The 22,895-nt window shown below is 52.1% G+C and overlaps 1 protein-coding gene across 1 annotated transcript; it reads left to right on the top strand.

The window, feature by feature from the left end:
• Nucleotides 1–11,887: 11,887 nt before the first annotated feature.
• Nucleotides 11,888–22,894, top strand: FBXW10B (F-box and WD repeat domain containing 10B; the record flags this gene model as incomplete). Its single annotated transcript, XM_079544482.1, is given in 14 exon segments — nt 11,888–11,900; nt 11,903–12,070; nt 12,453–12,659; nt 12,757–12,884; nt 13,324–13,446; nt 13,949–14,073; nt 14,533–14,736; nt 15,679–15,800; nt 16,219–16,367; nt 16,974–17,116; nt 17,863–18,018; nt 18,912–19,105; nt 20,049–20,159; nt 22,056–22,894. Coding segments are annotated over 14 exon segments (2,682 nt in total).
• Nucleotide 22,895: the final 1 nt, after the last annotated feature.

Here is a 22,895-nt window from a genome sequence, read left to right as displayed (position 1 = left end):
AACCTGAGGGGCTTTTTTACAGCTTTGGTAAATCATTACTTCTTTAAAAACCAATCTGTGCCACGATGCGCTTGGATAGAGTGTGGAACTGAGCTAAAATGCAAAGGTCAGTTATGCTCTCCATGTTCAGCACTGGTTAACATGAGGCTGCAGCACAGCCACATCCTCTGACCTCCGTCCTAACAGCACCCAAACTGTCCCAGCTCTCCTTGCCTTCCAATATCTGAGACTGTTTTCTCAGCAGTGAGAGACCGAGCTGCAGAGGTGAAGCACTGAAAAGGTGGAAACAGAGAGCAAGAATGAGGAAATGAAGAATGTGAAAGTGGAAGTGAATCATAGAATGATAGAATCATAGAATGGCCTGGGTTGAAAAGGAGCACAATGCTCATCCAGTTCCAACCCCCTGCTGTGTGCAGGTCGCCAACCAGCAGCCCAGGCTGCCCAGAGCCACATCCAGCCTGGCCTTGAATGCCTGCAGGGATGGGGCATCCACAGCCTCCTTGGGCAACCTGTTCCAGTGCAGTGAAGAATAAAGGAAAAAAAGCTGAAAGGCTGTGGCAGCAGCACAGCTCCCAGCAGGGCAGGGATGTCTGTGAGGTCGTTGGTGAGCACGCGGAGTTCAAAGCCTTTCTGGAAATGTGAATTAACGGTGCTAAATCTGGCTTGCATACGAAACTTGTCACAGTGTCCAATTTAAGGCAGTTTATTTGAAGGAGGCACAGAGAGCCCATCTGGTTCCATTAAAAAATTGGATTTAGATGCACGCATTGCGATCTCCTGTATTTGGAAAGCAATGGATCAGCTCTTCAGCTGTTGGGGGTACGGCCCCATGGGTCCGGATGCTCCTCTGGGACTCCCAAGCCCTTTCAGGGAGCTGTCACTCTGCCTTCCAGAATGAAATCCCTTTGGTCATCCATGCCTTGCATTATTTAAGCACCTTCAAGGCACTGTGCAAACACCTGTGCCCAGGTGTGGAGATGGATGAAGGCAGCCGTGTAGAAAAGCAAAGATTTTTATGCCCAGCCATAAGGGCAGGTGAGAAATGAGCCATTGGGGAAGGCGGTCACTTTGGATCCCTTGCATTTAAAAAACAAAACAAAACAAAAGCAAGAGCTGCTCAGATTTTACTCATTTCCTGCAGATCTCCTTCAGTTCTTTTGGGCAGAGATGGAAACTGTACAAAATTATCCCGAATATGAGAGAAAGCAGCAAAAACCCAAAGGCAACAGAGGGCAAACCCACGCACAGCACCCACACGGTGCTCCCCACCCCAGGCACCAGGAGCAGAACACATTCAGCATCGTGTACCTGCTGTACAGAAGCAGATAGAGCAGATGTGGTGCTCTATTCTACTTCCATGGAGAGGAAGGAGAGAGCAGAGAGACATGAGAGCATCGTGCACATTCACCCATTCACAGCTCTGGGAGCAAAGCATGGCTGCCACCTCCTCAGTGCCCCATGCCCACTTCAGCCCCAGGTGCACTGAGCAATTTGCTCCTCACTCACGTCCATGCAAACAGCCATCACCATTCAGAAAATGCTCCAAAAAAAGCAACACTTTTTATGTGCTTTCTCCTTTTCTGGACAGCATAACGGTGGGTTTGCACTTTGCCTGGGGCTGTCCAGCTCCAGCAGATCTCTCCCAGCCGTCACAAAATGCCATGTGCTAGGCTGTAATGCATGTGCAGGAAGCAGAAAACAACACTGCACATGGGCTAACAAAATCTGGCCTTGTTCTGCTTTCAAGCACTTGCAGCACAAGAAAACCTCCATGCCCGTAACACCCGGCCCAGCACCCACACCCTGCCTGACCGCAGGGCTCTGCGTGGGTTGGGAGCCCACCAGCAAACAGCCTGGCTGTGCAGAAGGGGGAGAAAAGAAGGCTGAGAGTCCTTTTCCCGCTCCTCTGTCTGAAGGTTCCTGTTTCTGTTCCAGAACACTGAGAAAAACCCAGAATCGATTCATCTCATCCCTGTTTGCTCCCACCGGCAGCGCTCCAGAATGTGGAGATGACACCCAGGGGTGTGAGAACCAAGCAGCATCTCCAAACGCACATCAGCCCGGAACGAGCCGTTCCAGATTGCTTTTTCACACGTAAAGACTATAAGGAAAAAAATAAATCACATCATCTTACTCCACTGACATCAGATTGTATTGCAGCTCTGAGCCGGAAAAATCCCATTCTACCCGTGATGTTTCCAGCACCTCAGCCTATAATGAACACGGATTTGGAAGGGCTGCTGTGCCTCCTTCCTGCTGCGTGCTGGCTTTACTGTCCCCCACGGGTGCCTCCAATAACGCTGCCCTACAAAAACTTGCTCACATCCAAAGGAACCCATTGGGAAAGCAGGCTGGCAGCAGCGTTGCTTCTTGCAGATGAACCCCGTGCCCCAGGAATGCCCCCAGCCCCCCCAGCGCCCAGACTACGCACTGTGCTGGGCAGGGGGGATTAGCAGCTCTGTGCACTCTCCCATCTTTCCGCCAGGCACAGAGCACGCTCCTCCCCTTCCCCTCCGCACTCCCACCCCAGATCTGTTTTTCTCAGCACAAATCCAGGCAATTCTCAGCCTCGGTCACCATGCAGACTCTTGGGTCGCTGCGAGCATCTGGGAGAAAGGGGACAATTAGTACATGGAGCTGGAAGCAAACGAGCGGGGGATGCAGCTACAATTTGCTTGGCGTTGGCTTCTGTGAAAACTAATTGTTGCCACCGGAAATCAACACCTATCGAGCAAATTAATTTGATTTAGTGATAAACACGACATAATCTCCCAAGACAAAATTGCGCACTGAGCCAGGAGCTGCAGCGAGCCGTCTGATTCCCTGGAGCATCTCATCCCAGCGCCAGCAGGCAGAATCCAGGCTTCCACATCACAACATGCTCCCAAACCGGGGTGAGATGTCTTCCCCGGGGCTGAGCCCTGCTGCTGTGGCACTGGGAGGGGTGGAGGAGCGCTCCAGATCCTGCCACGATGCCCCCATGTATGGGCATCACTATACAGCTATGCTTCACCACAGAGTGAGCTCTGGGGATGAACCAACCAACCAACACAAGAAGCACAGCCTCGTATTTTGGCCATTTCAAACCCCATTCAGCATTTTGCTGCAATATTCTCCCCAAATGGGAAAACCATCCCCCAGAGTCCATGCAGCTGGGATACGGGTCTGTCAGCCGCGGGGGCTGCATTGCATCCCACGGACAGCCTGCAGTGCCAAGGACGGGTTCCCAAGGACAGGAAGGAGGGCAGGGTTGAGCAGCTCCACACCTGCCTCCAGCAGCTCCACCTGCAGCCCTGGGTGCCGGCACCCCTGGGTGAGGTTTTGCCACGCACGGTTCAGCGTGCAGCTCGGGTAACCCAGGGCACTGCTTGACTCTGCTGATGGGGAATGAGTCAGAAGGAGGCTTTAATTAAGGCGCAGCCCTGCGTGCAGAGCTGCTGCCAGGACCACGCAGAACCAGGGCCAGACCCTGCGTGCATCTCCTACCCCCACCCCAGCACACGGATTTGGTAAATCCCTGCAGGTTCGGGGAGCCGGGAGGAGCGACGGTGATTTATGTGCAATTTGGGGACAAAACATTCAGACTGCTCCATTAATATTTCATTGCTCCATTCGCCAGCGCTGTCGGCTGAGGAGGATAAAAATACCCGGCTGGCTGCCTGCGTCCTCTGCCACCACATCTCTGCTCCCCGAGCCCAGTGAGCCCAGGGTCTGCCTGGGGTGGGCAGTGGGATGAGGGGCTGCAGGTTGACAGTAAGCTGCACCCCACAACACACAGCATGCCGAGCCCTGCTGCAAACCCCATCGGAAAATCCTTGGTGATGCAGCTCGTCCTCACTCCCTCCATCCTTCCTTCTTGCAAGGCTGCATGCAGAAAAAAGCCTCTCTATTTAAAGCCTGTAGCTTGAAGCGTAGGCATCCCGATGCTTGAGGAAAAGGCTCTGCCCAGGAACAGAGCTTGCTGCCCCCCAACGCCATTCCAAAACAACCCCAATGAGGACACGTCCCCCCGCTTCCCTCCCTCCACGACTGCATTCCCAGCTGCCTGCTGTGCCTTCAGGCACCCAGGAGTGTCACTTTGCATGAGGCTGCTGCTGCCCGTTTCCTTCCTGACAGAGAGAAATCGGCACTCAGACAGTTCTGGAAAACTGGCGGGTGCTGCGTGTGCAGGAGCAGCATCACAGCCACTCCCCATGGCCTTGGCAGCCCCACACATGGAATGGGGAAGCACAGGAATAAAGCAGGAACACTCAGCGAGCATCACAGCCACTCACTGATCTCTCTTCCCTCTTTTCACCCCACGGAGATATGTATTACATCCCCTACAGACCAGCCACATCCAGGCTGGGTGATGCTCCAGGCTGGGCACCGAGTTCGTCCCAGGGATGAGCACCTCTGGTTCTCCACCTCCTTTAAGCAAAACCAGGATTCTCACAGCCCTGTGTGTTTGTTTTTATAAGAGGGCTGGGAAAAGGGCTGTGAGGGGCAGCAGGGACAGAGCCAGCCTTGAGACCAGGAAGGTGCAGTGGAGCAGGAGGGGAGGCAGCAGAGGACAACGGGAGAGGATGGCGGAGTGGGACAGTGCTGTGCCAAGTGGCCATTTCCTTCCTCACTTCTGCCCTCTCTCCTTGCCCTTCCCCTTTTTCTCTCGTGGTAAACAAAAGGAGTAAACGGCGCAGCGCAGCCTTTGGCCCCCATCCAAAGCTCGAGGTGCTGAGGAAAGGGCAGCTGTGTGGGGAAGGGGCAGTGCTGCTCCTCTGGGTGCTGCTGCTTCCTGGAATGGGGAGCCAAAGGGGCTTCCCCGAGTTACAGCACTGTTCAAAACATGATTTTAATACAGGTGCACGGCTCAGGTGCTGGCTAGGTAAAGTAATAACGGGGACAAGTGTGGGAGTGGCAGGACGGATCGGACCATTAGCTGCAAGCCTAGCACAAGCCATGGCAGCGATGTCCTTAAAGAGGGGCACAGCACCCAGCTGCCTCCCAGGCACACCCCATGGCAGGAGCACGGGGCTGGGGATGGCAGCTTTTATCCCCTGCCCCCAGCCCTAGTTCACACTCACTTGGGGAGAAGGAGAAGTGGGACCAGCACTCCTCCCATCTTCGTGGCACAGAGCAAACTGCCCTCAGCATCCCCACTGCCCGTTACAGCAACTTGAGGGATGGCGTCCATCTGCAGCACGGACCCTCCAGCACCCATCCAGGACGCAGCCCCATCCCCAGGGTGGCAGCACCGCAGGGATGTGAGCCCCACACCCACAGACCCAGCAGGTCACAAGACAGTGCTGCAGCAGAGCACGGCAAAGGATTACTTATTTATTTGCCTGCTGAAAAGCCTGTGCACGAGCGGGAATATTGCAAACATGGGCGACAGGCTGGCTGCTGCGTGTGAGCCCTACGGAGCAGAGCTTCCCCCTGGTCGGTCCCCAGCCTGGAGAGCAGAGCACAAACCGCCCTGCAACGCTCCGAGCTGCGAATTCATGCTCCTGCCTGCGTCACCTGCCACGAGCATCTCCCAAACGGCCGTTACCCGGAGCGCTGCGCCCGCCCCCAGCCCAGCAGCGAGGCAGGAGGGCTCTGGGGCTGGCGGTGACCCCATTTTGAAGGCTGACGCGTGGGACACACAAGGTGCTGGCAGCAGCTGTGTTCCTCCAGCCCAGTCCCTGCTCCTCTTGAAGGAACCGAGCCCGGCGCAGCCCCCTCCATCCATCCCCGTGCTCCTGCTGCACGGCGCCGGTGGGGAACTGCGGCCATCTGCGGCCGTGCTGTGGGGATGTGTGACTGCACAGCGCCGTGGGATGAGGCACAGAGCTGCTGCCACTCGTCCCTATCACTCATCTCTGGAAGGAGGAGAATGGAGGGATGATGGATGCAGGGATGGATGTAGGGATGGAGGAGTGGATGTAGGGAGGGATGCAGGGATAGAAGGAAGGTTGCACGGAGGGATGGAGGGATATACGCACAGCCATGGGAACACGGTGGCAGCCCCACAGAGGACACAAGGAGCAGCCCCCTGTAATGGGGTGCCCGCACACAGCCCTGCCCCAATGCCGGTGCCACCCGCCCTGGTGCCGTGTTGGAGTCGCGAAAGAAAAAAAAAACAATAAATCCTTCCACCCCCCCCCCCCCACCGCTGCAAAATCTCAGGAATTACACAACAACCGCCTGCAAAGCCGCGGGTCTGGCCGTCGGCCCGGAGAGCATCACAGCACCCACACACCCCCACAGGCACCCCAACGCGTGCCACCCCGCACCACGCCGGCCCCAAAAACCCCGCGCTTCAGCCGGGGGGAGCCCTCGAGGGATGGGTGCGGCCGCATGCAGGGATGCCGGGGGGAACACCGGAGGGTGACGGAGGGCTGGGGTTGGGGTAGGGAAGCGGTGGTGTGCGATGTGCTCCGGAGCTGGGGTGCGGGGAGGGTGCGGGCAGGGTGCAATTAAGGCGCAGGCAGGGTGCGGGCGGGGTGCAAGTATGCAGCAAGGGGTGCGGGTGGAGGTGCAGGGCAGGTGCAGGCGGGGCGCACGGCCCGTCCCCGTCCCTACCTGCCCACGGTCTGGTTGGCGAGCTGGCGCATGCGATTGAATTGCTTCTTCATGGTGGCGGCGGCGCGGGCGCCCCTTACGCGGCCGCGGGCGGGCAGAGGGGAACCGCTCCCGGCGCCCCTCCCGCATCCCCGCCCGGCGCGCACCGGGCCGAGCCGAGCCGAACCGGGCCGAGAGGGGCCCCGCCGCCCCCGCGCCTCCCTCCGCCTGCGCGGGCCCCGCCGCCGCTCTCCGCGCCCCCCGCTCCGCGCTGCCCGCCCCGCGCCGCACCGCCCCGGCCGCGGCGGAGCTGGGAAATGTAGTCCCGGAGGGATCGGCCGGGAGAGGGGATTTCAGCCGGCCAGGCTGCCCCTCGTGTCCCTGCGGAACCCTGCGGCGTTCCTACAGCATCCCACCGCATCGCCAGCACCTCCCCGTGCTCAGCATCTCCCTCCGTGCGGCGGAGGGAACTGCGGAAACTTAACCTGGAGAAAAGGAGGCTCGGGGGGCACCTTACTGCTCCTTACGACGACATCATGAGGTTGTGGCGAGGTGGGGTCGGTCTCCGCTCCCAAGAAACGAGCGACAGGACAAGAAGGAATGGCCTCACACTGCATCAGTGTAGGTTGGGCATTAGGTAACATTTCTTTGTGGAGAGGGTCGTGAAGCGGTGGAACAGACTGCCCGGGGACATAGCTGAGTCCTCGGGATCCCTGCAGGGATCTAGAAGGTGTGCAGATGTGGTGCCTGGGGACATGGTTTAGTGGTGCACTTGGCAGTGCTAGCTTAATGGTTGGACTTGATGCTGGAAGCCTTTTGCAACCCAAATGCTTCTAAGACTCTCTGGATCTATTCCCCTGTGATCCCCAACATCCTCACAGCATCCCACCAGCATCTCTCAGCATCTCCTATTGCCACTGTTGGAGCCCCACAGCTTGGAGTTCTGTCCCTGCATGGTGCAGGGTGAGCTGGGCGTTTCCCTCTGCTGGGACAGTTCCTAAGCAGTGATCAGTGCCAGCCCCACTCCTTTTATTTCCTGGAAACCCAGGGCAAATTCAGTGCTCATCCAGTGGGAAAAGCTGAGAACTGCAGTGCTAATGGACAGCACACACATCTTGGCAGCTCAGTGCGGGCAGCACCGGCCCTGGGAGTCCCACACTGTGCACTCTGCCATCCCCCCCTGTACCAGGTGCCATCTGAGGACATTTGCAGGTGGAGGGCTGAGCATGTTTGCCAAGTAACTGTTGTCCCTCCCTTCTCCCCTCCCTCATTGCCACTTTGGCAAAAATCTGTAGTATTCTTCCCCATGGTTTCATTCCCTCCCAAGCCAGTGTAATTCCATGCCACGTGCTGGTACGATGGCTGCATCCCACACTGTGCACCCCAAACAAGCTCCTTTGGGCCACTCTGTCTGCCAGTGTACTTCTGGAGTGAGCTTCTGGGTGTCTCCAAGGCTCCTTCTTTTGCTCTGACACTGCTCTGACTCCTCAAAGCTGAGGCTGCACTGTGGCGATGCTCACTGGCCATGGCAGGGCAGAGTGCTGCTCCAGGCTGGCTCTGGGGCTCACCAAGGCAGCAGGGCACCCCTCTGCCTGCAGGCTCATGGCTGGCCCACCTCTACCATCCCTGCCTCACCAGCCCGTGCTGCTGCACCTCCAGGATCAGACAGCATCGGCCCAGATTGGTCAGAGCCCGTTAGCATCAGAGCCAGGCATGCCAGTGGGAAAAAATACGGGCCAACAGCCCCATGTGAGCAGGGCACCGTCCCACTGCCCACAGCCTTGGGCTCCTCCTGACCCACATCTGCTCCTGGGTAGTCAGCTTGCCACCAAAATATGTCACAGGCAGATGCAACACTGCAGAGAAGTTCCCTGGAATGGCTTCCATGCACCTCTGTTCTCAGTTTCAGGAAGCAGAGAAAGAGGTGGTGAGAGCAGTGCCCTGCAGTCCTGCAGCAGAAGGGTGGGAAGGGAGCAGAGGTGATGGGCAGCAGAAGAAGCAAAGCTTGCAGCAAGGCTGCCCACTGTGTCAGCTGGGCAGTGTGACCGTCATGCAGCATTGAGACCTGACTGGGCCTGTCTGCATCCATTGTGCTGTGACACCACAGATCCTGAAGTGCACTGGAACTGCAAAGCCTCTGCCTGCTGCATGGCACTGCTCTGCCACATCTGGGTCACTGTGCTCAGCTTTCTGCTTCATGCAGTGTAAATAACCATCAGACCTGTAGCCGTGAGCAAGCACTGGCAGGGCACGTTCCCAGCCTGCAGCAAGCATCCCTCCCTTCCCTGCATGCCTGGCTCTGCTGTGCCCAGGGCTTGGCCCTGCCATCTGCTGCCCTGGCCGGAGATGCCCTCCTCACTGTGCAGCACATGGCACTGCAGCTATTGCTCTATGGGTATTTGTGCAGCCCCTCTGTAGGAATCCCACTCACCCCACGTGCCACCAGCAGCCACACGGGAGCCAGGACCAAACCCCTGGCCGAGGGCTGCTCTGGAAGCCCCATTCCCAGGATGTTTTCCCTATTACAGAAATGCAGAGGAGGGTGTTTGTGTTTCCAGCCAAGGCTGCAAAGCCTCACTTACCGCTGCTCTGCTCCCAGCACCTGGATTGTGCCCGGCCACAGCTGGGCAGCACAGCTCACAAGCACACACAGGGCTGCACGCTGCACCCCGCTGCTCGCAGAGGGGCAGGGAGGCATTAAGGTGCTTTGCAGATGATTTTGTTCTCGCTCTGCTATGCACAGCCAAGGCCTCAAGCAGAGCAGCTTCAGCATGCCCTGGCTGTGGGCAGCTGGCAGGGGAAAATTGCATTAGAATGGTATTAATTGCCTTAGTGCAGCACGACAGCTCATCAGAGCCTGCAGAGCCAAAGGGATGCATGAGGTCAGGGGAAGCCAAAGCTCTGCTTTGTCCCAAGGCTTTGCATCAGCACAGGAAACGGATTGTCCTGGAGTCTGTGCAGACCTCATCCTTGGAGATATCAAAGCCCAACCAGGTGCAGCTGCTGGGGATGGCGAGGTGACCCCGAGGGGCTTCAGCCTTGCTGGGTTTGTTCTGAATGACAAGCCCTTTTTTTTTTTTGTGGTGATGTCACATCGGTCTGCCTGTGGGGCTTTTTAGCTGACCCTTTCCTTCTATCTCAGTCTTGGGGCAGAAAGGTCCCATGCATCCCCTAAGGGATCCCAAAGCCCTGCAGCATGCTGGCTTTCTTCTAATCCCTGCTCTCCCAAAACCACTGTACGGAAATCACTACAACGATGTAGCAACAAAGCCTGAGGTCCATAAAAAGTGGATGGCTCACTTCAGGTCCCAGTCCTTCCAAGTGCTGAAGCAAAAATGCAATGAGTGTGAGCTCTGCCTGCAGAAAAGGGTTTCCCACTGGATTTAAACTTTGCAGTCCATGGTAATCCCCTTCCTCAAGGCTGTTCTTGTGTGGTTCTTGGGCTGATGTGGGAAAAGCTGTGCCAGGCACTGAGCGGCTGCTCGCCCTGTGCCAAAACCTGGATCATGGCATCAGCTCCCTGAGCAAAGTCCCCACTGCAGGCACTGGAGCCAGGAGAGCAGGGCATTCCGTGGGGCTGTGCAGATGGATGGGATGGGGTAAATCAGTAACTGCTGGTGACTCGTGGTGCAAGAGAGCACAAGCTGTACTGCTCTCTGGCTTCCTCTACCTGCAGCAGGATCAGGGCAGTGACACTGCCACCACCAAATGCCAACCCCTGCAAGTGAAGCCAGTGCTTCCAAAACTCGTGCAAACTTCGTGGGGTGAGCAGTAGGTCCTGATGGCAGCTGGACATGCTGTGTGTAGGGAACTCCGAGCCTCAAATACCCAAAATACCAAATACACAGTAAAGCCCTCCATCTGCGACATCTCTTGTCTGAGAACCACATGAATTCCTGTTAGCCATCAGCACAGGCTTCCAGCTTTGTTGTGGGATCCATTTGAGACCCTCAGCCCTTCAAGGATGCTGCACACACAGCAGGAATGTCCCACATGCCATTGGGTAGATGAGAAAGAAGTCCTACCACCTCCCTCAAGGCTCCACCTCCTGCAGTGAGACCCTGCCAGCACAGCCATTAGTCCCAGCTGTAGGTGTCTGTGGAGGACAGTGAGAAATCTGCATTGCCCTGCCCAGAAAGCACCAGCAGCCAGAAAACACAGAACCTGCTGTTCCCCAGCCCAGGTCCAGGAGGAGATGCACATAGAGCTGTGTGCTCCACATGGAGGACCAGCTGAAGATGCCCTACACTGCATTAGTGATCCATGAGCTGCAGCTTCCAGCCAACCCACCTCAAGAACCTGCTGCAGACATGGAGTTCTGGGGTCACAGCATCCCCAGGGTGATGTAGTGGTCCTCTGTGCCTCCGAAGGGCTGGCAGAGGAAGTTTCACAGTAGAACTTGGACTGCTGGCTCACTCCAGAAGGTCAGAGAATCACAGAAACACAGAACATTCCCAAACTGGTAGGGACCGATGGGGATCACTGCATCCAAACCCCCGCCCCACACAGCATCATCCAAACCCTGTGGCAGAGAGCAGCATCCCAGCACTCCCTGAACCCCAGCAGATTGAAGCACCTGCCCAAAGCTTTCAGCATCCCAGAACAGCCTGAGCCAGGAAAACATTCACTTTGGTTTACCTGATTTGATTTCTGATGTTTCTGGCAATACCAGAGAGTCAAATCAGGTAAATGAATGAAGTATATTATCATTATCTGGTAAATGAATGTCAGGAACACACTGCTTGCTGCAGAACACAGACCCCAAGCTGCAACCATGGGGAGTGGAACTCCAGGAAAATGCTTTCAGCTGGGGCAGGAGCACCAGAGCCAACAAAGGGGCTGAGTCACAGCCAGGCTGTGCTGTGCTTCAGTGCTGTGCAGCAGATAAGGAGTGCAGCCTGCTGCCCAGCTGCTGGGCTCAACTCCTCCATGTCCTGCACTCAGTGTTTGTCCCTGGCACGTACCCCCAGGTACGGCTCAGCACGGTGCAAACGGAGAACTCCCTCCAGGTATTGCTTTTGGAAGCAGATGGCAGAGCAGGGCACGGTCACGGCTGTCTGCAGGGAGGTGGGGATGTCCTTTGGGGTCCCTGTGTGGTTTTGGTGGTTGCTCGTACCTTCCTGCCTGCGCGGAGCAAGAAACCTATGACTTAATGGCACAGTCAGGCACGCGCGGCACATGCAGGTGTCGGGTGCTGAGTTTGCCTCGTCAAAGGAAAACAACGCCATGGCGGAGCTGGAGCCCTGCTTTCCTCCGAGCGCCAGAGCCCTGCAGCCCACGAGAAGCTGGCACAGCACGGCCCTGGCCTCTGCCCAGCACGCACGGAGCTGCCGTCCCTCCTGCTGGGTCCGACCCCGCACGGACGATGCTCGCAGCGCCGACCGGCGCGTCGCGGTTCCCCGGCAGCGCAGCGCGGTGTCCCGGCAGCGCGGGGCGGGGCGGACCGGGATGGCGGCGGTGCGGGGCTGCGGGTTCGATCCGCGCCTCGGCACTGAGCGGGGCCGGGGAGCAGCGGGGTCAGGAGGCACCGAGCTCCTCCTCCGGGCAGGTGGGAGGACGGGGCTGCGGTTTGTCGAGAAGGGAAGCGGCTGTGTTTGCCTTAACGTTACCTGGGGGACGGCGGGGAGGTCTGTCGTGCTCTTTTCTGCAGCAGCGTCATGACAAAGACTTATTTCTACTGAAGGAAATCTGATGGCTAAAGCGGGAGTACCCCACTCAGAAAACATCCCTTAACAAGAGGCTGTTTTGATATTTCCAGGACAGACAACCCTCCCTTCACCTCCCTGCTTCCCCCTTCCCTCCCCAGTGCTGCTAATTGGGAAACGTCCCATTTGCAAGGAGAAAACTGTAGGACTTCACTCCCACCAAGCTCAGCCCTGGCTGCACTGACAGCTGTCCCGTTGCTGTCTGTCCCTTCCAATGTCTTCTAGGTGGGCAAACACCAGCAGTGCGCTTCTGTCCCCCAGCTGCCAGCTGCCCCATCCCAGAGGGCCCTGGTGCAGAGGTCGCTTTGCTTACTGCATCCTCAGCCCATGGGGACATCCCTCCCTGTCCTACATCTCTTCCATCACTTTCTCGTGTCGCATACAAGGACTTCATTCGCTGCCTGCCGGTTCATCTCTCCCGGTACATCCTGGGTAAGGCGTTTCTCATTTTCCAAGGGTGGTTTCCCCTGAGGGTAACGGGTGGCTTCTCGTGGATGTTGTTCTCTGCCCTGTCCTCTTTGTTCCTCAGGGCTTCTGGATAACAAATCCCTTAAAACATGTGCCAGCGTGAGTAAATACTGGGCTTTTCTGGCCAAAGAAGTTGAGAAGGAGCACGTGTGCCAAAAAGCAATACAGAAGAAAATCCTGTATTTGCAGGTATGGTGCCTGGACTTCTGCCATCATTGTGCCCTTATTTTATTCTTTCCGATGTTGTTGCCCAAACCATGAGATAGAGGTGCCTTTCTGGAGGCCACCTCCCAGCTTCATCCTATTCCTTCCCCCATCTGCAAACTTGGGCTGGATGTTCATGCAGTTTCAAACACAACGGAATAACTTTTAGCCATGTTTAGGGAGCCTGCAACTCTGAACGTCGATCAGGACACTCTAAAATCAAGATTTGGTGATTGGGTCATTTTAGCTCTGCCCAGCGAACTTTATTTGCTCCACATAGGATGATGGAAATGCTAGGTTTCATTGTGAAAAGCCAGAGCTGGGGATTGGGATGCAGTACAGCAGAGCTTGGAGGAGAGGTTCGCTCTGGTTAGTCCAGACCAAGCTCTGCTATGATTGTGTTGCCTCTGTTGGTTTCTTCCAGGGGTTGTGCCCTCAGGGAGCAGTTTCCAACTATGCTAAAATAGTCAATGTAGCAGTTCCACAGTTAAATGAAAAGGGATGTGTCACCAAAGTGAGAGACCACAGCCCTGGAAGTAAAACAAAGGTATGCTGGAGGGGGTTTGCCTTCTGTGTCTCTTCCATCTCCGGGAGAAGGGAGGACACAGTTGTCTTGGGAAACAGAACTGTGAATTTGGAGTTCCTTTGCTCTTCTGCTTCTGGCTTGAACCACTGCAAGCAGCTCCTAAGGGCCAGTTCTTGCACGGGGGGAAGCCAGCATCCATGTCCAGAAGGATGTTCTGCTTTGTCCTAATGCTTCCCCCCAGGCACAGGAGTAGCTTTGAGGCCATAGCACTGGCAAGGCTGGGCATCATCATGGGGGACACGGCCTTCATTCCAATGGATAAAGATGGCTGCCACTGAGTGAGGCAGAAGGGAAGAAGCCTTGTTTCTGTGCTAACCAGGGAGTTACTGCATGCTGGTTGTTCTTTACTGGCACTTTCCATCTCTATCGTTCCTGCAGGGAATAAGCTGATATGGCTAATGCTAGGGAATAGCAGTGTGTTTCTGCCACTCCTGGGTAATGCTTCCCTATTTCTTTCCACCAGGAAGACAAGGAAGAGGAGGAAATCAAGCTGCAGGCAGCCTATTGTGATCTGCAAACTGACACAATCCAGCTGGAAGAGAGGAACGTATTCTGTGGCTCCTACAGTATTCGTGTCCTCACTGACCGGTACGTGGGCTGCACCTGCCTGTTTTCTGCACTACCTCTGTAGGGCCAAACAGGGCTTCTGAAGCCCTGTCCCCTTCCTTGCAATCCTTCTGTGGGTGGATCTACGGCTGGAGAAGGGTCTTGGTGTCAGTGATAAGCAACTCACAGTATCAAATCTTTTTTTCTTTCCCCTGTAATAAAGATACCAAATGGAATCACCCTTGAAGACACAAGGGTTAGGACCCATGGTATATCACAAGGCATGTGGAGCTGGAAGGAGCCCTCTCCCATTTTTAAAGCTTACCTTCCAGATATGAACCTAGGAATGCAGAGTGAGGACCATGGTTGTGGTGCTCTGCAAAGGATCCACATCCCCAGCAGGCTGCCTATCAGGTTGCTCTTTGAGGATCACTCAGCACTGAGTACTGCTAGAGCTTGTCAACTGACGAAAGCTCATCTCAATCACTCTTCTTCATCCAGATCAGACCCAGACAGAGTAATCCACTATGCTGGGGGAGACTTGGTAGCCATTGGTTCTGCAGATCAAAAAGTGAGGATTTTTAATGTGTTGTCAATGAGAGAAGTGCCACCTCTGCTCTCTGGGCATGCTGGAAGCATCAAAGCACTGCTGCTTGATGAGAGGAAAGGGCTCCTTCTTAGCACGAGCTGTGATCTCAGCATCAGGTGAGCAGCCCTGGGACTGTGCCCTGGATCCCACCTCCCTGGAAATCTAAGAAATTAGAGCTTAAATCCTTCCACTCCAATCTTTATGAATCCTCCTGACTGTCACTTTCACCATAGTAATGAAGTAAAGCCAATAAATTAAACACATCCACCATAGGACTGCTTCTGTTCTCCAGTTTCACCCAATACTGAACGATAAAGTCGGAAGATGCTTTCATATAAGCTGTGTATCACTGTACCTTAAAGCACCAGGGCTGTGTGTGGTAGGTGCCAGCAGTGAGGTTCTGCACCTGCTGAGGTCTGCACCAAGTTCCTCCATGACGCTGCAGGAGGTTTGTTGTGCTGAGCAAACCCTGCAGCCTGCTGCTGGGGTGCAGCTGCTCCTGCCCAGGTCCTGTGTGTTGACACAAGGGGGTGGAGATGAGCAGCTGCTTCATCTTATTTACCACTGAATCTCAGGAGTGTTACGCCGAGGGGTGAAAAGCTCGAAAGCTCTGGCATGGCGCGTGCACAACATCCACAAAAACAGCATTTAAAAATAAGGACGAGTGATTCAGGCTCTCCTGCCTGCCCTTCCCCTCCCCAGGAGCGTTGTTTGTTGAGTGTTCTCAAGACAAAGTCAACCTAAATCATTTTGGTACCCACCAGCAAAGAAATAACCTTACCTGTAAAGCTCTCCGTCTGAAGGTCAATCTGACACAGCCATGCCAGAGCTGAAATCCAACTGCAAATTTCCAGGCAGTTTGAGGATGGAAGAGCAGACAAAAAGTAAAAATATAATGATAAGCCTGATTTGATTGTTCTGAATCCCTCATTAACTCACTGGGATGTCTCCTGATCTTAATGTAGCGTGGATTTGAGAAGAGCTGGGCCTGTTAAGTAGGAAGTAATTAATCATCCATAAATGATATCATTAACCACTGTATTTCCTTTACCATATAGATGCTGGAATATATATAGTGGTGCTTGTATGAAAATCTTTACTGGTCACTGCAGGACCATCACCTGCTTGGATTTACACAACAAGAAGTTTGTGTCGGGGGGCACAGATGGGATGGTGAAAGGTGAGAGCCAAAGCTAGGAGCTGTGCAGCCAAGGGAATGGCAGAGAACTGGGGAGTTCTGGAGTGATACATGTGATAGTCCGAAGACAAGTGTATTAGGGTGGATTTTTATTCTTATTGTTGCTTATTTTGTTGTTTTTTTTTAATGGCTGTGTGGCTATAGGGCCAGAACAAATCTCAGGAAAGTGGTACAGCTTGCAGCTTGTTATTCACTTGCAGATTAAGCATTGAAACGATGTGCCATGGTCAGGGCTTTGTATTGAAAAGGTTTGCTTTGTAGTCACACTCTTTATGTCAACACCTGGCTCCAGGCAGAGCTGCAGGTACAAGGGGCAGATCCTTTTAATTCATACAAACAAACCAAAACCATCCAGTAGGGACAGATAATTGTCAGCATTTCTCCTCTTCAATCCTAACAGTGTGGAACTTGGACAGCGGGGTATGTCTTAAGACCCTGAAACACAGCAATATTGTTTATGCTGTTAAAATGCATGGAACCCATGTTGTCAGTGGGTGTGACAGAGGGCTGGTGAAAGTCTGGCATGCTGGCACAGGCACTCTGCTCAAAGTAAGTTTCTCAGGTGGGTAATCCTGTGCTACTTTACTGCGCTAGTTTATCATCGCTAGTTTCTGCTCCCGAGACTCTCTAAAACCAAAGCAAAGCAAAGAAATAAAAGAGAGTCCAAACTGATAAAAGGAACGGCGGAATTGTTGGTGAAAGAATAATATGAAAACTGGTTTGCAAATATCTAAGTTCTTATCTGGGATATTGCCTTGTATTCAAGCCCCTTCGTTATTTAAACTTTGTAGGTACATTTATCTCTGCTCAGTTGGAAGCATTGAGAACCTGAGAGGGGCGTGGGAGGGCTGGACTAGCAGCTTCCAGGGTTGGAGGTGTCATGGGTTATCCAGAATAGGAGGTTTGTTGTTCTCAGAAGCAGCAGCAGTTTATAAGAAGCTGGGCGGCTGCTCTGCAATGTAAAGGTTGAGGCCAGAGCCTGCTAATTAGCTTTGCAGGTGTCCAGAAGCAGCATGAATCCAGACTTCTGAGAGGAATGGCATTGAGCTGCCAATTGAGTTGCACCTTGAGAGCAAGATGACCCATCTCACCTGGGCTCAGACTGTTTGCCCCTTCCGCCACAGTCAGTTTCTCCCCTGTTTCTTTTACTCTCAGGTACTAGAAGGGCACCTAGGCCCAGTGAGCTGCCTGTCCTTTGATCAGTGGCACCTTGTCTCGGGAAGCAGTGACAGATATGTCTTGGGATGGAGCATGGTGGGAGAGCTGAAGAGGTGCCTCACGGCTTTCCGCCACCCGAAGTAAGTGTCCGTGTGTTTCGAGGTGTATTCTAAAGCATGCTGTAAAAAGAAAAACAATAAGTCTCCCTTACAGGAACACAAAATATCTTACAGTGGTCAATGCTGGAATGTGAAATCTCCTTTTCCAACAGTCCTCCACCTAAAAAGTGTTAGGCAGGGCATGGTCATAACCAACATTTGTCAATTGTGAAGATGCATGACAAGCTAGAATACAAATACACAGCTGCTGGCTCACAAACAGAAGTGACTGAAGACAGAGACAGTGCACAGTCCAAAATTTGAAGGATCCCAGCCTTCACTCAATTAGGTGTCATGCAACTTGGTCAAGAGTTGACTCTGTGCATGCTCATGGTGGCTGCATTGCATGCTGAACCCCACCTGCTGCATATTAGATCAACTTGTGGTACTTGCTTGTTACAACTACGAGAACCACAGCATCTTATTGTTCTATTTACTTTCCTAGACACAAAAATAAAATATTAAAGGTGCAGACAGCTGTAATCACAGTGGTTACTCTAGGACGAGCGTCGGCTTTGCTTGTTGGCCATGGTCACTTTGTTGATCTTCACAGGACTGGTTATGAAGAACTTCTGCAGGTCTTCCAAACATCTTGATTGCTCCTGTTGTGTTTTTTAAGCCTGTTGATAGAGGCAGGGCTTTGCATCCTTGCAAAACAAGAGGCAGTTGATTGTGTCTCCTGGTGAAGGCACGGTGACTGCTACAACGTTTGCATGTTGTGTTTTCAGGGAAGTTCTGTCTCTGGAGTTGCTCTATCTCAGAGTTGTCAGCAGTTGTGCTGATGGGAAGATCCGTGTGTTTAACTTCCTGACTGGGAGCTGCCTGAGAGTGCTGGTGGGCAGTAGCAGAGGGGATCCTGTATCTTTCTGTGCTTCTGAAAACAGGTTGGTGACAACAGCTGCAGTCAGACTCTACCAAATTAGGTAGGTGAGGTTGTAGTTTCAGGAATGATGTATTCTGCCATCTCTCTCTTGCAAATAAGCTTTAAAGGACTCTGCTGCTTCAGGACTGCTTTGACAAATTGTTTTTTATTAACAGTGGCTGAAAATGATTTGTTTGGTACTTTCAGCAGTCTAAAATTTCCCATTTCTGTATGATTTAAGATAAAATCTGAACTGTAAAGCTGAATTCAAATTACTGAGAGGCTGGAGAAACAAGCCAAGGACTGACAAAGCCTTTGCTCGCTCCCTGACCCGTCTCAGTAGAAAAGCCAACAATGGAAAATGCTTCCAGGTTCCTTCATATCTGCAACTCTAAAGGTGGCTCCCAACTTCTGGATAAGTGAGAGCTGAATCACCAGTGTGCTCTGAACACTCTTTTGGTCATGACCCTAAAATGCAGCACTAGGTAGGTGAGCTGCTAGGAAGAAAACTAACTCCATCCCAGCCAGTCCCAGGACAGCCCCCTACGTGAGGTTTAAAGCCCCTGATAACACGGTGTCTCCAATTTCTTGTGGCATTACGTTGGTAAAATTCAGTCCACTGTTGGGACATTTTGATTTTATTTCCTTAACTTTCATCCTTCGTGGCAATGAATTTACCATAAGTGGGATGAGAGGAGCTGCGCAGAGCTCAGGCAGACGACCTGAGTTAGAAGCGCGGTACGTGATTGACGGGACTAATTGCTACTGCTTTTTTCTTTCCCAAAGAAGTGATCATTTTCTCAGCTCTGTTTAATTACCCTCAGGGTTTGTATTAGACAGAAGCAAACCTGTTAGGCAGCACCTGCTGCGTTAATGATATTCTTGCTTTTAAGAGCCTCCCCTTTCCTCCCCCAGGATGGTGATCAGTGCACCCAGCAGCCTGCTGATGTTCCAGTTTGAGGATGTCACGTGGGACTACATGCTAGGAGCTGAGCGAGAGCTGGTGTGGAAGCAGAAGCAGGAGAGCTGCCCTTTGGACACAGCATTGACTCCCTCCCAGCAAACCAAGAGCCACATTGCCAGCCAGATGCGTCACCTGAAGATACGAGGTGCTGGCCTTCTCGTGCTTGATCCACTTGCCAAAATGTTCTGAGTACCTCAAAGCACTAGATATGGCCTTTGCAGCGCTCTGGCATGGTTTGCTGAAGTGGGTTAGAAATAGCATCAGGTACCTGCTGTCTTCATATGCAGGCTCTTCACTTTTTGAAGCGCAGCCGAGTGGACATACTGCTGCATTTCAATGGGTCTGTCGTTTCCAGGCTTTTGTAAAACCTTTGCACCTTTTTAGAAAGGTCTGATATAAATTCAGCTTGCTTAAGACAGTTTTTGTCATTTTCCAGCTGAGTAATCCATCAGTGATATTATTCACGTCCCGACAGCTGGTGTGCATGGAAACATGCTGCTGATTCAGAGCCTGAATTATTAAAATCCCCAGAAAATCATAGGACACCTGCATCCAGAACTTGCCATCACTGGGATTTGCAATTGCACATAAGCAGGCACCTTTTAAATGATCATATTGTGGTGTGATTTTTGAGAAATCAGCAGTTATTTAATACAGTACCACAAATCTACAATCAAACAGCACAGAAGCAGATGGGCTAGGTAGGGAAGTTTTCATAGCATGAATTGCTAACTTCCTTGAAGCAGCTGTGCCTGGTGCAGGACGTGCAGTGGGCAGCAACAGGAAGCAAACTGATTGTTTTAATTGTAGTGGCAAAAATCTGGGTGGTGTATATGCACACATAACTCTGAACATCAGCACTTACTGCCACCTTTGGCTCCTGTGATGCTTTCTGTTAATCAAACACGAGTGGGTTGTTTCCAACATCCAGCTGTGGTAAGAGGCAAAGCAGTGGCCAGAGACTTCAAGTCTCATAATTTACAAGGATTTTTGTTTTAAATGGAAGTTTAACACCAACACTTAGATGTATTACTAACACTAACACTTAGATGTAACACCAAGCTTAGATGTATTCTTCTGCTTTCTAGCTCTGTGCAATGAACTGATAAAACCTGCAGCTTGCCAGCAACAGGAGCATTTGCTTGAGAGCAGGAGGTCTTCTCAAATCCGGGCAGAACAGCAAGAGCTTTTTGCTCCTGGTAACAACCAGCCCCATCCTCTTGCTTTGGGACAGCCAGCAAAGGCATCTTCTGTAAGGAACCTGGCAGATGCTGGTGAGAACTTGTCATAGCACGGTAGGATGTTGGCTCCTTGAATGAGTGCATCTAAGATAAATGAATGGATTAAACAAGAAGTAATGATCTGTAGGAGGCAGGCCAATTCTGGATGAGAGGTTTGCAGTGGCAAAATGGATCCTTGTAGAGGGTGCAGTGGTTACAGGAGCTGTATAAGATCAATCAAATAGGGAAAGCAATGCAGTCCAATGATAAAGCCAAGCTCTCTGGTATCTTGGCTTTTTTCTTTTTTTTTTCCATAACCTTATTCAAGCTGTGATTGCTTTATCACACGTAGGAGATACGTGTAGGAAATATCTTCAAGTAGTTAGTAGCTGCTAAGAAAAACATGCTTAAAATAATATGTGGAAATCATCTCAGCCAGCTTGACACAGCAAGCTGTAGTTTGAAAATGGCAGCACTGAGATCACAAATATGGTCCTTGGCCATGTGGTATTTCTCTCAACTTACAGTTTCTCCCAGCATTCAAATTCAGAGTCTGTTGGATTTCTGAGTTGGGCAGACGCTGAAATCTCGCTTCAGAAGTGTTGAAACCACCAGAAGTCTTTTACCCCAAATTCAGGGTGTTTGTAACTGAGATCCAGAGCCACCCGTATGCAGACTGAAAAAACTGAGTGAGCAGTGATCCTCATTAGTAGTGTTCAGGCTGCTGGCCACTTTACTGGTTGGGTTCCCCAGGGCTCCATTTTGGGGCCAGCTCTCTTCAATGTTTTTAAATAATCCAGAGGTGGGATTCAACTGCATACCAAGTCAGTTTGCTGATGGTAATAAATTAGGAGGAGCTGCTGACTCCCTTGAGGGCAAAGAGACCTTGCAGAGAGATCCTGAGCAATCACCAACTGCACAAAGTTTAACAAGTGCTGAATGTTGTGCCTGGGATGGGGCAACCCTGGCTGTAGGTACAGGTGGTCCTTGTGGGTCCCTTCCAACTCAAGATTCTGTAATCAGTCTGTTTTGCTGTGTTCTGCCTTTGCAAATTAAGCTTATTATTCTCTGAAATATATTTCCAGAAGGCAGAAGTATCAGTTAACCAGCTTAAAAAAAAAAAACAAATAAACAAAAAAGAACCAAGCAGTGATGTGCAAATGGCATGACACTGCTTTGCAAGGTGACAAATGAAGTGTTAGAGTGAGGCCATGGCTCTGAGCGTTGTACAGTCTTTGCTGAAATCCTAATTTAGTTCTCAATTAAAGGTGTAATAATGAATCCATCCTGATGTGTCTGTTAAACATGCAGGTCAGCCTTGACATCACTTCAGACATCAAAGCTAGAATGCAAAATGTGTCCTGTGATTTCAAGCTCAAGTGCAGGTCTGGGTAGAAGTACTTCATAGTGGTTCTCAGATGTTGGCTCTTTCACAGATTTCTGCTGGGAAACGACTTCTCTTAAAGCCATTTCCCAGTACACAAACTGAAGGACAAGAAAGGGGTACACGGGAATCCAAGTTGGCTTGGATATCAGGCCACCCCCACACGAATATGATGTATTTTATAGAATCTGGCATTCATTTGACTGGTACGGAACTCCTCTGGTACAGATCACTCCTCAGGTCACCAGGACAGAATTCTCTCTGATACTGGCAGTGCTGCTAGCAAGGCTAAGAATGAACAAACTGAAATGGGCATCGTTAGCACAATGCTGCCTGTGTTGCCTGTTGTGTAAATCAACTTGGACTGTCCATATGCCTACCAACACAGCACCTGTCCCTGGTCTTACCTGGGGTACTTCCATGCAGTTAATGACCTCAGACAATGTTCTTGACTCCATTTATGCTCGGTGTTGTTTTGTTTTTGAAAACAGATGGCGCATCTGAATATGGCACTTCTGTACTTGCACATCCTGACAGACAGCAGGGAGAGAAAAAGGGCTCGCTGTCCTCTAACAAGTTCCTCTTGACTGTCAGCATGCTGCAGAAGAGTGGCAAGCCGTCCTTTGTCCGCTCCACTACAAAATATCCTGCAGCAACCGGGAAAGCATTGGAATGTCTGCTGCAACAGCAACAAAAAAGACAAATATACACAACCCCTCTGCAACAGAAAAAGGATCTGGCAGCCCAGTTCCAACGTGCGAGATCTCACAGTGATTCTCTAACTATGAAAAGGATTTCTGTACCCTTTGAAACGAAAATGTTGCAACTCAAGCTGAAAAATTCTTTGCATGGGCCCACTGTGAATTCCTCCATTCCTGCTCCCTGCATTGTACGTCTCAAGACTTGCAGTGCTTCGCTACAAGGAAAGAAAGTTCATGGTGCTCAAGGTAAAGGCACTTCTCTCCCTGAAGACAGAGTTCAGCACAGTGGTACAGACCGTACAGCTTCTGAACAGATCAAATCAACACGTGTGATGATCCCACAAATGAAAAATGAAGCAGTTTGCAGGGGAAAAAAACCCTTTTGTCCATATGCTGCAGATCCTTCCCAGGCTGACAGTGGGTTCAGACTTCTGACAGGACAGCAAAAGGAGGCACATGCTGCAGCTGCTGTAGCTCAGTGTCAGGCAAACCAGGCAAAGCTCGTAGAAGATCATCAAAGAGCACGCAAGAAGGCCTGGTTAAGGAAAACTAAAGGCCTACCTACAGTCTCTTTTACTAAGGAGGGGAAGATATTTGCTCCTGAACTTGGACATAATACATTTATCTGAG

The sequence above is a fragment of the Tetrao urogallus genome (genome assembly GCF_951394365.1).
Source record: "Tetrao urogallus genome assembly, chromosome: 18".
Taxonomy (NCBI): domain Eukaryota; kingdom Metazoa; phylum Chordata; class Aves; order Galliformes; family Phasianidae; genus Tetrao; species Tetrao urogallus.
The sequence above is the reverse complement of the archived record's forward strand: the minus strand, read 5'-3'. Positions and strand labels throughout refer to the sequence as shown.